Source organism: Lampetra fluviatilis, chromosome 38 (genome assembly GCF_964198595.1).
Source record: "Lampetra fluviatilis chromosome 38, kcLamFluv1.1, whole genome shotgun sequence".
NCBI lineage: Eukaryota > Metazoa > Chordata > Hyperoartia > Petromyzontiformes > Petromyzontidae > Lampetra > Lampetra fluviatilis.
The window spans coordinates 10,179,094-10,191,723 of record NC_136312.1 but is presented as its reverse complement, the minus strand read 5'-3'; the positions used below and the strand labels follow the sequence as shown (position 1 = coordinate 10,191,723).

Sequence of the window (12,630 nt, the reverse complement as noted above, 5' to 3'; positions counted from 1 at the left end):
CATTGGCTGATGCTGTGGTGCGGAGTTGTGAAAGTGTGAACTTGAGCCAAGGCAAGTGCCCCTTAAAATTATTGAGCTAAGGGTTGGCTGCCTCCTCAATCTATAAGCATATACTTAATTACTTTACAGGCTAATATTAATCAGATTTACTGCACGTGAATAAATCATCCGATCTCCTCATCAGATCTCAGAAGCTCAGGTGGATTGAGCCTGGACGGTGCTTGGATGGGCGACCACCGTCTTTAGCACGGTTGGCTATGATTGGTGCGAAATAAGTTCGAGATGTGTACATACAGGTGTTGTAGCCTGCTTTGCGGCTATATTGCCAGCAGCAGGAACGTATTGGGGAAATGATTCGTTGTTGTGCTATAATATGGCTCCTACATCTACGCTCCCCCACCCCCTACATCATCCGCACTGACCAGCGTGGTGAAGCGTCACGAAATACCCCCCCACCCACCCACGACCCGCACATCGCGGGCAGGCTCGTATCCAGGAGTGGACTGAAGACAAAAACTCTGTATCTGTGCACCAGTTATCGGTTGCTATTGGGGGGCCTGCTGGGTTGCGGAGACAGGACTGCCGTTCTTCTGAACCCCGAAGGCCGTGATGAAGACGTTGACCACGACAATGACGAAGATGAGGCCCGTGGCGATGTTGTTGAGGAGGTCGAGCTTGCGGTGCTTTCCCGCGTCGTTCAGGTCGTACTTCACTGCAACGCGAGGAGGGGCAGGAAGGTCGAGAGGTCAGGAGGTCAAAAGAGAGGGAGCCCGATGTGAAACGCCAGACACGCCATGAGCAAGGGCAGAGGCAGGGAACCCTTTGCCGACCAAGTAGCCCCTCAATGTCGCTCGGCAATCAATGGGGCCGTTTTGAATGTTCCTCCGTGTGTGAACGATCGATCGGGCCCCAGCCAGGACTCCTGGACTGGCAACATCCTGCATGGTACTTACATTACACCAAGGGCTCACGGATCGAACACAACTTGACGAGATATAACCTCCCTCCGAAACGAATCGTGACCCCGAATCGCGACAACTCATCCAAGTCAGGGGGATCAAAACTGTTAAAACGCAAGATTGTCGGAACCCCTGTACGCACTGAACAAAAACATGTTTCGTGAAAAAGATGCATTTATGTCTTGCTGTTGACAGCGAGATGCAGCTTAGCCCATGGCCAGCGTCGGTTGGGTTTAATGCAACACTCCATAACTACCCGGTCGCAGAATGCAACGCGGCTGGGCTTGCGATGTTCAGCTGGGTCGTAAACAGCCTCCTATGATCAATTAAGTGCTTTTAACTTTTTACCATTGCAGAGCGTTTAGAATCCAAGAGGCTCATGAACTGCCCCCTCCCCCCAACAACGGATGAGGCATGTAACAATGCGCTCCCTCGCACGCAAGCAGAGCAAGTGGCCAATGGGAATGCACGGAGGCAGAGATTTACAACTTAAACAAGCAGAGGGGTGGAGCTCATCTCCTGTTTACAGCCCTGAGCAAAGGGGTGGAAATTCCGAATTCCCATGGAAGGGGCGTGTAATCCCACTTGACAATCACTGTTGGCTTCTCCCCCCCGCGCAGGCTACGGAAGGTGGCGAAATAAGTTCAATATACAGTACACACAAAGCGATACTCCAAACCTTGTGGGCCGAAATTCTAAGTCCCGCATATAACGGGGTCCCCCTTTTTTGGGGGAAACTCTAAAAATTGCTCAAGATTTTGAAAAGTCACACTCCTTTAGCTCAAAACCAGGACAGCGCGTGAAGCAATTTTGCGTCAGGTGTTATCCGCGTCTCCACATCACGAAGGAACGACACACCCCCCCACCACCTTAGCCAGTACCAGGTGAGTCCTCTACCATGCAGTATCCACTGTAGCATTGGATTGTGGGTCCCAGAATTGTCCCATGGTTTCTGTGGTTCTTTTTTACCTTTTACGTTTCTTTATATGGTTCTTTTACGACATAAAGAGCAATATACATATGATTACAAGCTGTGCATGAGCAATATTTGGCCTTCATGGAAATGACGGGTTTTTACGAAGAAAACACGTACACAGGGGCACCAAAAACCACTGAATTAGCCTGGTATTTTGAGGACAAGCAGAATTTATTTTACTTATTTTACCAATCCCATCTGGCCAGGTGGCTCAGTGGCAGTGAACAGCTCGCAGTCGGAAGGTTGAAAGTCCAAATCCTGTGTCAATAAAATAAGTACTGCTTTGTGGGGGAAATCAACCGTGGTTGTTCTACGGCTACTCGACATCTGTGAAAAAGTACTTTATAGCTTGTGGGATTCCTCCAGTATGAATATGATTATTCGGTTACACTCGCCCCCGCCATAGAAATGCGGAAATTCCACCACTCGCTCAGGGCTGTAAATCAGAGAGGAGTACCAATGCCGCATTACACACAAAGTGCTTGCCACAAATGAACCACAATACCTTGATGATCTCGTTAATCAGCATAACCCATCATGCGAACTCTGGTCATCCTCACAGCGGCTTTTGGCTGGCCATCAAACAAAGACGGTCACCGCATCGCACGCTTTCAGATGCGCTTCTGCGGCCGTCTGGAACTCTCTTCCTTTCGATATTAGGAAGCCAATGGAGCTATGCACTTTGAAATCTAGATTAAAAACTAACTTCTTTAGAACTTATTTTGTGTTTAGATTGTTGTCCATCCCACACCTCCGATTAGCACGGTTGGCTACGTACGGTGCGAAAGAAGTTCACCATACAATGCTCAATTGAGCCAGAAATCACTTTCACCTTTCTGAAAAGAACGAAAGGCCGAGCGAATCCCCACTGAGATTCCGCGACCTTAACCATCTGCGCATCATGGGGTAAGAAACGCACGTGGGACGGAGAGGCGTTGCCCACCAATGAAGATGAGCAGGACTCCGACGACAATCTGGAAGATGATGGAGACGGATAGCAGCGCGATGAGCACTGCGTAGAAGTTATTGGCCGTGCCGTGCTCCATGACAGCCTTAAGCTGCGACGCGTTGGCCATGAGCAGTGCGACGTCCAGCATGCTCTCGGCGGCGCTCTTTTTGGTGGCGTAGTGGTTCAGGTCCAACTGCCGGCGCCCAAACACCCGCCCGCCATTAGCCGGCAGGGCTTCCTGGGGACAGCAGAGAAAAGAAAACGTATTTATATTTTATCTTCTTTCGCACCGTACGTAGCCAACCGTGCTAATCGGAGGTACGGGGGAAGGACGGGAAACTAAACCCAAGCAGTCCTAAATATATTAGTTTTCAATCTCGATGATTTAAAAGTGCATAGCTCCAGTAGCTTCCTAATATCGAAAGCAAGAGACCCAAAGAGACCCACATAGATCCAGAGACTCATATAGAACCACAGAGACCCACAGAGCCCTATAAAGACCCATAGCGACCCATACTCGTATGGATGTATGTTAAACTTATTTCGCAGCATGCATCGCCAACCGCGCTAATTGGAGGTGTGGCGGAAGGACAACAAACAAGACACAAAACTAATTTCTAAATAAATGAGTTTTCAATCTAGATTATTTAAAAGTGCATAGCTCCAGTGGCTTCCTAATATCGGGAGGAAGAGTGTTCCAGACGGCCGAACTGTAGGTCGAACGTGTGAACTGGGAGTTGGGTATGCGAACTGGGAGTCGGATTTGAATGTAATTAGGAATGTGCAGCCCTTGCTAGCTCGCATGGGCCTCCATTAGAGGGAGCTCTGGAGCACCACTCTTGACAGAAGTTGGCCTACTCTTCTATGCTGACCAGACGTTTTTAAAGAAGAGTTGGGAGTACCCACGCTTTATCCCACCACTCACACGACCTCCTGATCATCCGTGGCCGTACCCATTTATACTGCTGAGTGGAGGGAGAAAGGGGCTACTAAATAAACTTGCTCCATTGTTCCACGTTAAGTGTTAGTCACAAAAAAATACTGACCTCCAGGGCACATGTCATCAAGGTGAGGTAATATTTAACTTGGGCCCAAACTTAATAAAGGGATCCTTGTTATCAAGAGTCAATATACCTTAAGACAAACTAAATTATATATTTTAAATTACTTTTTGTTTTACCAGGTAAGGCCTACTGAGCTATATAATTCTTTTTCAGAAGTGACCCGGACACAAATGATAGCTCAACGAAGTGGCTAATCACGTGGTAATTTCTAGCAGCCAAATACTCTAAACGCATGTTGATTCTAAATGTGGAGGGGGAAATCCGGAGGCCCCGGAGAAAAATCCACGTGACCACGGGGAGAACATGCTTAACTTTCGGTCACAGTTCCTATAATCACTGTTACATTGCTTATGGCTTTATTTTGGTGATTTCGAAAACGTTTATTGGTTTGGCCATGTTTGTTTGTTGTAGTACGGAGTTAGAATGATGGCTTTAATCTAAGTTGTCTTGTGGTTGTTGTTGTTGTTTGACTTGCATCCCACTGGGATTTTTGCACAGCGTTGGTGTACGGTACTTTTTTTCTGGAAGACTTTGCAGTTTTTTCCTGGATTTTTCTGTTTGCTCATAGTCACTTTAAGATGTTTTCTTGTTCATGTTTTTGTTTTTTGTTTGTTGCGGTTGCACCCGATTCAAGAGCTCACAGGGCTATACCAAATAAATGAAACTGAAAAAAAACCATTCAAACTATACAACAGGGCGCCATTGTCGGGATCGACCCCACGACCGCCTGTACACCAGGTGAGGTAGTTAACATCACGGCACCGCGAATTGACTACAAAGGTGCATTCATCACATTTCGTCCGAAAGCAGTTCTTGTTTTTGGTAGTGTCTGTGAAACTCGGTTATCTGTGACCTGTGTAAATTATCGTTTTCTGCGATTAGGAAAATGGGTTGAACGCGACTTGACCAACGAGACCAAATAAGCTCGAGACAATACAAAGGAGCAAGTGAAAGGATGGGCAATATAAGTGAGCCAATAAAACGTAGGAGAAAAAAGTACTGATTCTTGTATTGTGACTAAGAGACAATTCATCTCACGAAGGAGATTGGTGGTGAGCGAATTGTAACCTTGCTAGTTCCTGGTCATCAAACAAGGTACATTTTGAAAACACTTCAATTGCGTCTCAGAGGCTATGCCATCATGTAAAACAACACAACTCTTACTCACGCATGATGCAGGATGTGAGTTCTCCTGAGTGCGCGGTCAGCTCTTCATTGTGCTTTTGGGTTGCGTTGCGTGTTATTTGGCACGTCCGATTTTTTAGCTCGCAGCTTATTCAGGGTGCCACGGTGGCGAGATGTTAACTACCTCGCCTGGTATACTGGAGGTCGTGCGTTCAATCCTGACCCTGGCATGCTGTATATGTGGAGATCGAGTGTCTCTCCCTGTGGTCGTGTAGATTTTTTTTTAGAGTATTTGGCTGCTAGAAATGTCCATGTGATTAGCCACTTGGCTAAGCTATGGTTTGTGGCCTGGTCGCTTCTGAAAAAGAGCTATATAGTTCAGTGGGCCTTACCTGGTAAAATTGAGCCGATTAATTAGACCAGTCAAAAAAAGGTTCACAATTACTGTAACATTCTAATCTTACAGAGGTTAATAATCTCTTACAATGCCTCTGCATTCACGAGTAAGGGTGTGTGTGGGGGTTTTTTGGCAATTTTACTAACCAAATACTTTCAGAAAACCATTTCTATTGTTGTTATTATTACACGCTTTTTATGAACTCACTCTGTCTGTTGTTGTATCCTCAAATCTTGCAACTCAATTTTTATCCACTTCCCAATGTGGTATTGACTGCAAACCTAGTATACTTATGTCATATTGATGACAATACTATATATTGATGACAATACTCATTAAAAATAAAAAATAGATGTTTTTAAACGTCATTTTTCATATGTTAAGTTTCGGCTTGGGTCTAATTGTCCACGCTCAACTCACGTCGGTCCCTTACGTTATGGAAAGCTTCGGGGGCCACTTCCCGGAGTCGTGGAGTTCTTCCATTACTACTAGTACGGTACATTTCATTAAAGCGTGTTTAAAAAAAAAGTTATTTGAAATATTTCTTATTTTTAATATAAAAATGTTATGATATGCAGAGTACTAGTGCAGCTTGCGTCACTATGTAGGACGTGGCAGTGCGAAAACCTAATAATGAGCACTTAATAACGCATTCATACGTTTGTATATTTTACTGCACACATTTCTTTTGACAGTCAAATCTCTTAAAGTGGAGGCTCCCTCAATAGACTGTCTTGTAAATTTGTTTTTGTGATCATGTAAACTTGCACTTGGGATAATTTAAGTGTAAGAACCTTTAAAAACGGGGGTAAACTTGAGAAAATCCCAACATATATGACTACAGGATGTGTTCTAATAGTATGGTGTAACATTTAAAAACTTCTCAAGCATGTCGTAAACTTAAATAGCGTTCTCTCCCAGTTACGAAATGTTTACTTTATATAAATCAGCTGTGGATGACCCATTGCTTCAGACCAGAGCAATATTCTGGAAATGTCTGTGGGAAAGTACCCACGGCCAATAGTAAAATCCCTGCAAAAAAACCCTTAGTTATCAATATTACTTTTATAAGGAACACGTGCAATGCAAAACTTTGTAATTTGTTTCTCAAAGAGTGCATATTGCCAAATCTGCAACCCAAAAAAAAGATCCGCTTCCTGGTGCCAAATGTTTCCCTTTGCTGCTTGTGCCCCAGTTTAGCTTTTTTGTGAAACAGCCTCCCTCCCTCTCTTTACAGAACGCCACAGTTACATAAGCGGCGGGGAGGATGGGGGAGGGGATGGGTGGGGAGGGTGGGGTCGGGCTGGGTGGCGGGTGGGAGGGGTGGGGCTGGGTGGGGAGTGGCTGGTCACCCCGTGGTGCCCTTATAAAACTCAACGTTTAACCTACTCACGCCGGATTGTGCCCGCCCTCACAGTCGGGCATATTTGCGGAATACACCACGCCGCCGTTGACCCTGGCCATTGACCGAGCAACCCAACGTTCCTACCAGCTCCCTCCGCAGGAATGTGTTTAATTTTGCCGGCCCTTCCCCAACTCACAATGGCTAGCGTGGTGAAGTATGGTCAAACACAACCCACGACTGCCACAGTTATCGAGAGACCATGATGGATTGGCAAAGTTCGGTAAATTCGTCGGGAATGCCGAGATTAAATAAGAATTCAAGGGGATTCTGGATTATGCACAATGAAATGGCAAATTATTTTAAACCCTTCATTTAATATTTTTCAATTGTCCTGGGCCGTTAGAAGGCACCACACTGTAACGTACCATCTCAAATTTCTGCATAATCCATCCATTGTTGCTGCTGCCATCTGCTCTGAATAAAAGCCGCTGACAAACCATTAACCTACGACAGTAGACATAGGCCGTTGTAAGGGCAGCGTGAATGAGTTTTTTGATGGAGCGGTAGGCTTGAGAGGGATGAGAGGGATGAGTCATTTTGCTGAGTCACTACAATGGGCGAATGAGTCACCAAGAGGGGCTCAAATTGTCACGAGCCTCTCAATATCTGGTGACAAAGGGAATGGGGCTGACTATCAAAAGGGCCTCTACTTCACTGTGTTTATCTTAACCGAGAAAACATATTTTCTAAGGCATTCACTGAGTTCGAAAAAAAAATTGGAGGCACTATTCCACTTACATGAAAGAACAATATTTATGTCCACGTCTCCGTGCGTTCTTCAGTAAACCACTCCGGTCTGTGCTGCTTCAAAGAGCAATAGCGAAACTACACAAACTCTCTCCTGTAGCCCTCTCGCGGGGAGCAGCAGACCTCGATATTGGCATCTCACTCCTGAACTTATTGCCATACGCAAGAACAGAAAATTGCATCCTAAATTTAATTCAGAGGTGCATGACATTTTTGACATTTCAGGGTTCAGCAGCAGACCAATTTGGTATGAATATTTACACAGCCGTTTGTCAACCCACCATTGTATTAAGGCCTCCCCCCCCCCATGTCATACGAGTTGCCCGACTGTGCTTTATCATGGTGCAAAGTATAGGAAATGTAAGCAAATCACGAAAACTAAATAAGCTACACTATTTTTATTTTCCTCGGAGGATGGGTCAGGATGAGTTTTAGATGTCACCCAAAATGGACATTTACCATAGCCGGGAAATTGAACTTGGGAAGTGATGTTCAAGCGCAGGGCAATAAGCACTGCGCCATCCCTCCTCATCGTCAAACACATTAAACGTGTCAGTAAATTTACTGTATCAGTCTATGGCTTTCAAAAATTTCATCGCAGTTATGGATGTAAAACCCCACTTCTTAAACACCCGTAGTCTGTTCCACACATCAGAATTAGGGGTAAAAAAAACACTCGTTCCGGTCACGGCTTACACCAGTGGGCACCACAGCACCCATCAACCCACAATAAAGGTTTTTTTTTGGTGGAATCAAAAACGTTGTTAACATGTGATCTAAACCAAAAAACCATGATGAATAAAATTGGTCGCAAAAGCCTACGTGTTTGAAATGAACCGACACATACCGGCATGGACAAGTATGGTCAAACAATCCCCACGACTAACATGTTCTTAGTTCTTAATCAGGGCTTAACATTTTAATTATTGCATTAATAGTGAGCTGAAGCAAGGTGCTTAGGTTATCCACTGCACCCACCGAAAACGATTTAAAGTTAAGCCCACAGATGTTTTATAAAACATTGGCAAGGAGTCGGGTAAAAACACAAACCTTACCTAATATCTTTCCGAGTAATGCCAATCGATGTCTTTCGAGCCAGCGAAAAAGAATGAAGGCTGTGTAAATATACATATTGATAGTGTGTGCTATTTTAAAATACAGTACTGTTTTATTTATCCATGAGAGTTTCCAAAGTTTTTATTTATGTAAGCATCATATATTTGTTTAAAAAAAAAAGAAAATATAAAACTGGAAATTTGCAAAAAGAAATGGTCTTCTTACTTGAATGAGCATTGGGATAGCATTTGGTGGAAGTTACAAAAAAAACACTTTTTTTTACCAGACAAGGCCCACTGAGATGTGTAGAGCTATTTTTCAGAAGCGACCTGGCCACAAATGACAGCTCAACGAAGTGGCTTGTCATCACGTGGCAATATATAGCAGCCAAATACTCTAAACCCATGTTTCTAAATGTGCAGAGCCAAACCGAAGCACGGGGAGAACATTTCACGCGACCAAGGGGAGAACATGCAAACTCCAAAAATACAACAGGCGTCAGGGTCAGGATCGAACCCACGACCCGTTGTATACCAGGCGAGGGAGTTAACATTTTGTCACCGTGGCGCATTCATATGGTGGGGTCCAATCTTCCATTGACCACTGCAGAACAAAGCTGTTTTTTTAATACTTTCAACGTTATCCCATTGTATGGCTGAGCTTTCTCCAGGTACTTTCTAGTTTCCTCCCACATTGAAACCCAAACACACCTTATTGGGACTCAAACATCTCATTGTTTGCAGAAACCTGTTTTAAAGTTCTGAGACTGACGCTTTCCAGGGGGCAAATAAAGGGCATTTATCACCCCCAATTATTTTCACGTATACTGCATTTGTTCTATAAATAAACCCACGTGTAATTTGAGTCTGAGAAGTGGTTGAAATTAAAATCTATATATACCTACTACAGTATCTAACTGTAGTATTAATAAAGCACTTGCTTGTATTTCATGATTGCACGGTACAATATGCACTCTGTACTTATTGTACACAAAATAATGCTGGCTTACAATAGATTGTATTTATAGAATTCCCATGAGAGGACTGTAATGTCCTCAACAGGTGTATTAATCGACAGCCCTTTTCTCAATCCACTGCTGGATGAGTAGTGGAGATTATTCAATAACTGGCATGCACAAGCATCGAAGCGTGGCTTATTTGCATACTTATATAGTGTTTAGTTATTGTCATTTTAAGTTACACAGACATAGCTTGTACCCTAACCCACCACACTTGAGATGTCAGCGCATTCACTTCTCTACGTTTGACCCCCATTAACATGGGGCAGAGATGCCTCCTCTTCGCCATTCATTACTGCCATTAGCCAGAACAACTTCTCATTTACCTTATTGCAGGGGCAATCTCCCTTGCTACTCGCCACGGTGGCTGGGAGATGTTATCTGCCTCGCCTGGTGTACAGGAGGTTGTGGGTTCCATCCCGATCCTGACGCCTGTTGTATATTTGGAGTTTGCGTGCCTCTGTCTCTCCCCCGTGGTTGTGTGGATGTTTTTCTCCGGGCCCTCTAGTTTTTCCCTCCACATTTAGAATCAACATCACGCGTTTCGAGTATTTGGCTGCTATACATTTTCACGTGATAAGCCATATCATTTGTGGCCAGGTCACTTCTGAAATTGAGCTACACAGCTCAGAGGGTCTTCTCCAATAAAGTAAAGAAAATAGTTTAGTTTAAATAGCTTACTCAACTCAGATCTACTGCTAGCCGGCATCTCTCCTCTGCTACTCTACTCATCCCCTCTCCTGCTCGACTCGGCACACGACAGAGGCGATGGTCACCACTACGCCCGGCCGCCTTTGTCTCCCTAAGCGGCGATGCTCATACATCTCACCAGGTACTCAATTGAGGCCGAGTCGACCTAGGAGGTGGTGGGAGGCCCTCAGGACCGGTTCAGATAATCGTCACTTGGCTTTGGTGGCCGTGAGGGGGGTGGTAGCCCACCGTAGTGCAAACACGTGGCACTGTGTACTAAATACAGCACGCACGTGGTATACTGTACACACACACGTGGTATACTGTACTGCACAGTGTAACGGTGCCGCACTGTACACACGCACGCGTGCTGTAAACACGTGTACAGTGTTAACTAGTTGCATATATAGTCTAAACAGTACAGTACTATACCTGTCAACCCTTTATCGGTGCCCTACATTATTAGAGACCAACTCAGACCGTACTGGTCACCCCGTGTCCCTTAAACATCTCAATGTTCGTCCTACAAAGTCCCATCACGAGGGAGAAACACTCACAGAGACACAACATGTTGCCCTATTACAACATCTTGCTGCCGTATGAACCTAAAAACACAAATTTCCTTGTACAGGAATAAGAGGTAAGACCGCATGGGTTGTGACAGCGATGCAGTATACACATCATATACCGTGTAGACTGTATAGATATACACAATGTAAGTGCTATGTATGATATGCTGTACTAGTGTACGCAAACACGTGCAGTCTACACGATGCATACAGTATACGCACATCTATGCAAGTGAACGGTGAGCAGTTTGCATTGATCGATCACGTCAACAGCAGCGGTCGATACATTGCTGAACGATGTTAAACAGAATTAATAATTGCATCGATCCATCTCCCCGTTATTATTGGGCCCGGACAGGATTAATCTTAGCTAGCGGCATATGATCGCCGCTAAAACGATGTTTAATATGATTACTAATAAAGGTTGTTTTTGTTAGTTAGATTAAGTATACATGTGTCGTATCCCTCCACCACCCGACACGTAAACAACGCGAACTACTTCAGCGCCAAGGTGTGTTGGAGAGTAACATCCACGACATTTAAATGTTGTCGTTCTGTAATGCCGTGTTCTTCCTATAGGTTGAGCATCGACAAGACACACCATGTACACACAACAACAACGAGTAGGATGTGTAATGTAATACAAGGTGAGGTATGGCCACTCACCGGCGTGGGTTGTAGCCTGTCGCCTTCCGGCAGGGTCAGCTCCATAGCGCAGTGATCGACCGCCACCACCACCAACAACTTACACACACAGTGTGTTAATATACTACTACTACAACACACACAGTGTGTTAATCTCCTACTACTACAACTCACACACGAACACTCTGTTGCTACTCTGTGTTGTTAAATCACGACCTGCTCCCCAATCCACAACCCACCACCAACTCGCTCCCCGCCCCGGGCGAGGAGGAGGTTTAGCTCAGCGCCAAGATCGTAGCGGAAACAAAGAAACCCCCCCCCCCCTGTTCTCTCTCGCTCTGTCTGTCTCTCTCTCCTTGACGTCGTCGCTACATTAACAACAATACAACCCAACACACCAACAACACACACACCAACACAACACCAACACAACACACACTGCAGCAGTAACGGGGCTGTTGTAGGATCCCAACGAGGCTTCGTGCGTGCGGAGTTGCTGTGCTAATAAAGGCACCGGGGTGGAGCAGCAGGAGGGGTGGTGGTGGTCAGTGGGAATTTCCAAAAAACCACAGCGGATGGACCCTTTTAGGGGGTGGGATGATGGCTTGGAAGGTTCCCTCCTTTTTCCCACACCACGCCGCCGTTGACCCTGGCCGTTGTCCCCTGGCCGTTGACCCCTGGCCGTTGACCCTGGCCGTTGTCCCCTGGCCGTTGACCCTGGCCGTTGTCCGAGCAACCCAACGTTCCTACCAGCTCCCTCCGCAGGAATGTGTTTGTTTATTCGGTCGGTAGGAGGTGCTCCATCACGCGAGGCTGTGTTGTTGTGCTTCAACTTGTGTTGTGTGTGTGTGTCTCTTGTGTGCTGTGTGTACTCGTTCACAGGATGTTAAAGGGCCTCTTTGTGTCTGTGTGTATGGTATGAAGTACAGGCCTGTTTTGGGTGATGTACGCAAACTCCTGTGTGTTGTGTATGAATCATTGTGTGTGTTGTGTATGCATCATTGTGTGTGTTGTGTATGAATAATTATAT

At 45.4% G+C, this 12,630-nt stretch overlaps 1 protein-coding gene across 2 annotated transcripts; it reads right to left on the bottom strand.

The window, feature by feature from the left end:
- Positions 1–469: 469 nt before the first annotated feature.
- NINJ1 (ninjurin 1) lies at positions 470–12,112 on the bottom strand. Of its 2 annotated transcripts, none has more exons than XM_078874165.1 (3): positions 11,622–12,112; positions 2,855–3,122; positions 470–712 (listed from the first exon to the last, which is right to left on the bottom strand). In XM_078874165.1, the coding sequence occupies exons 1-3, from the start codon at positions 11,664–11,666 to the stop codon at positions 546–548; spliced, it is 480 nt and encodes a 159-aa protein (XP_078730291.1). In that variant the 5' UTR covers positions 11,667–12,112; the 3' UTR covers positions 470–545. The 2 variants fall into 2 exon arrangements, with proteins under 2 accessions (XP_078730291.1, XP_078730292.1); XM_078874166.1 differs by having other exon boundaries at positions 2,879–3,122.
- Between the last annotated feature and the right edge of the window lie 518 nt (positions 12,113–12,630).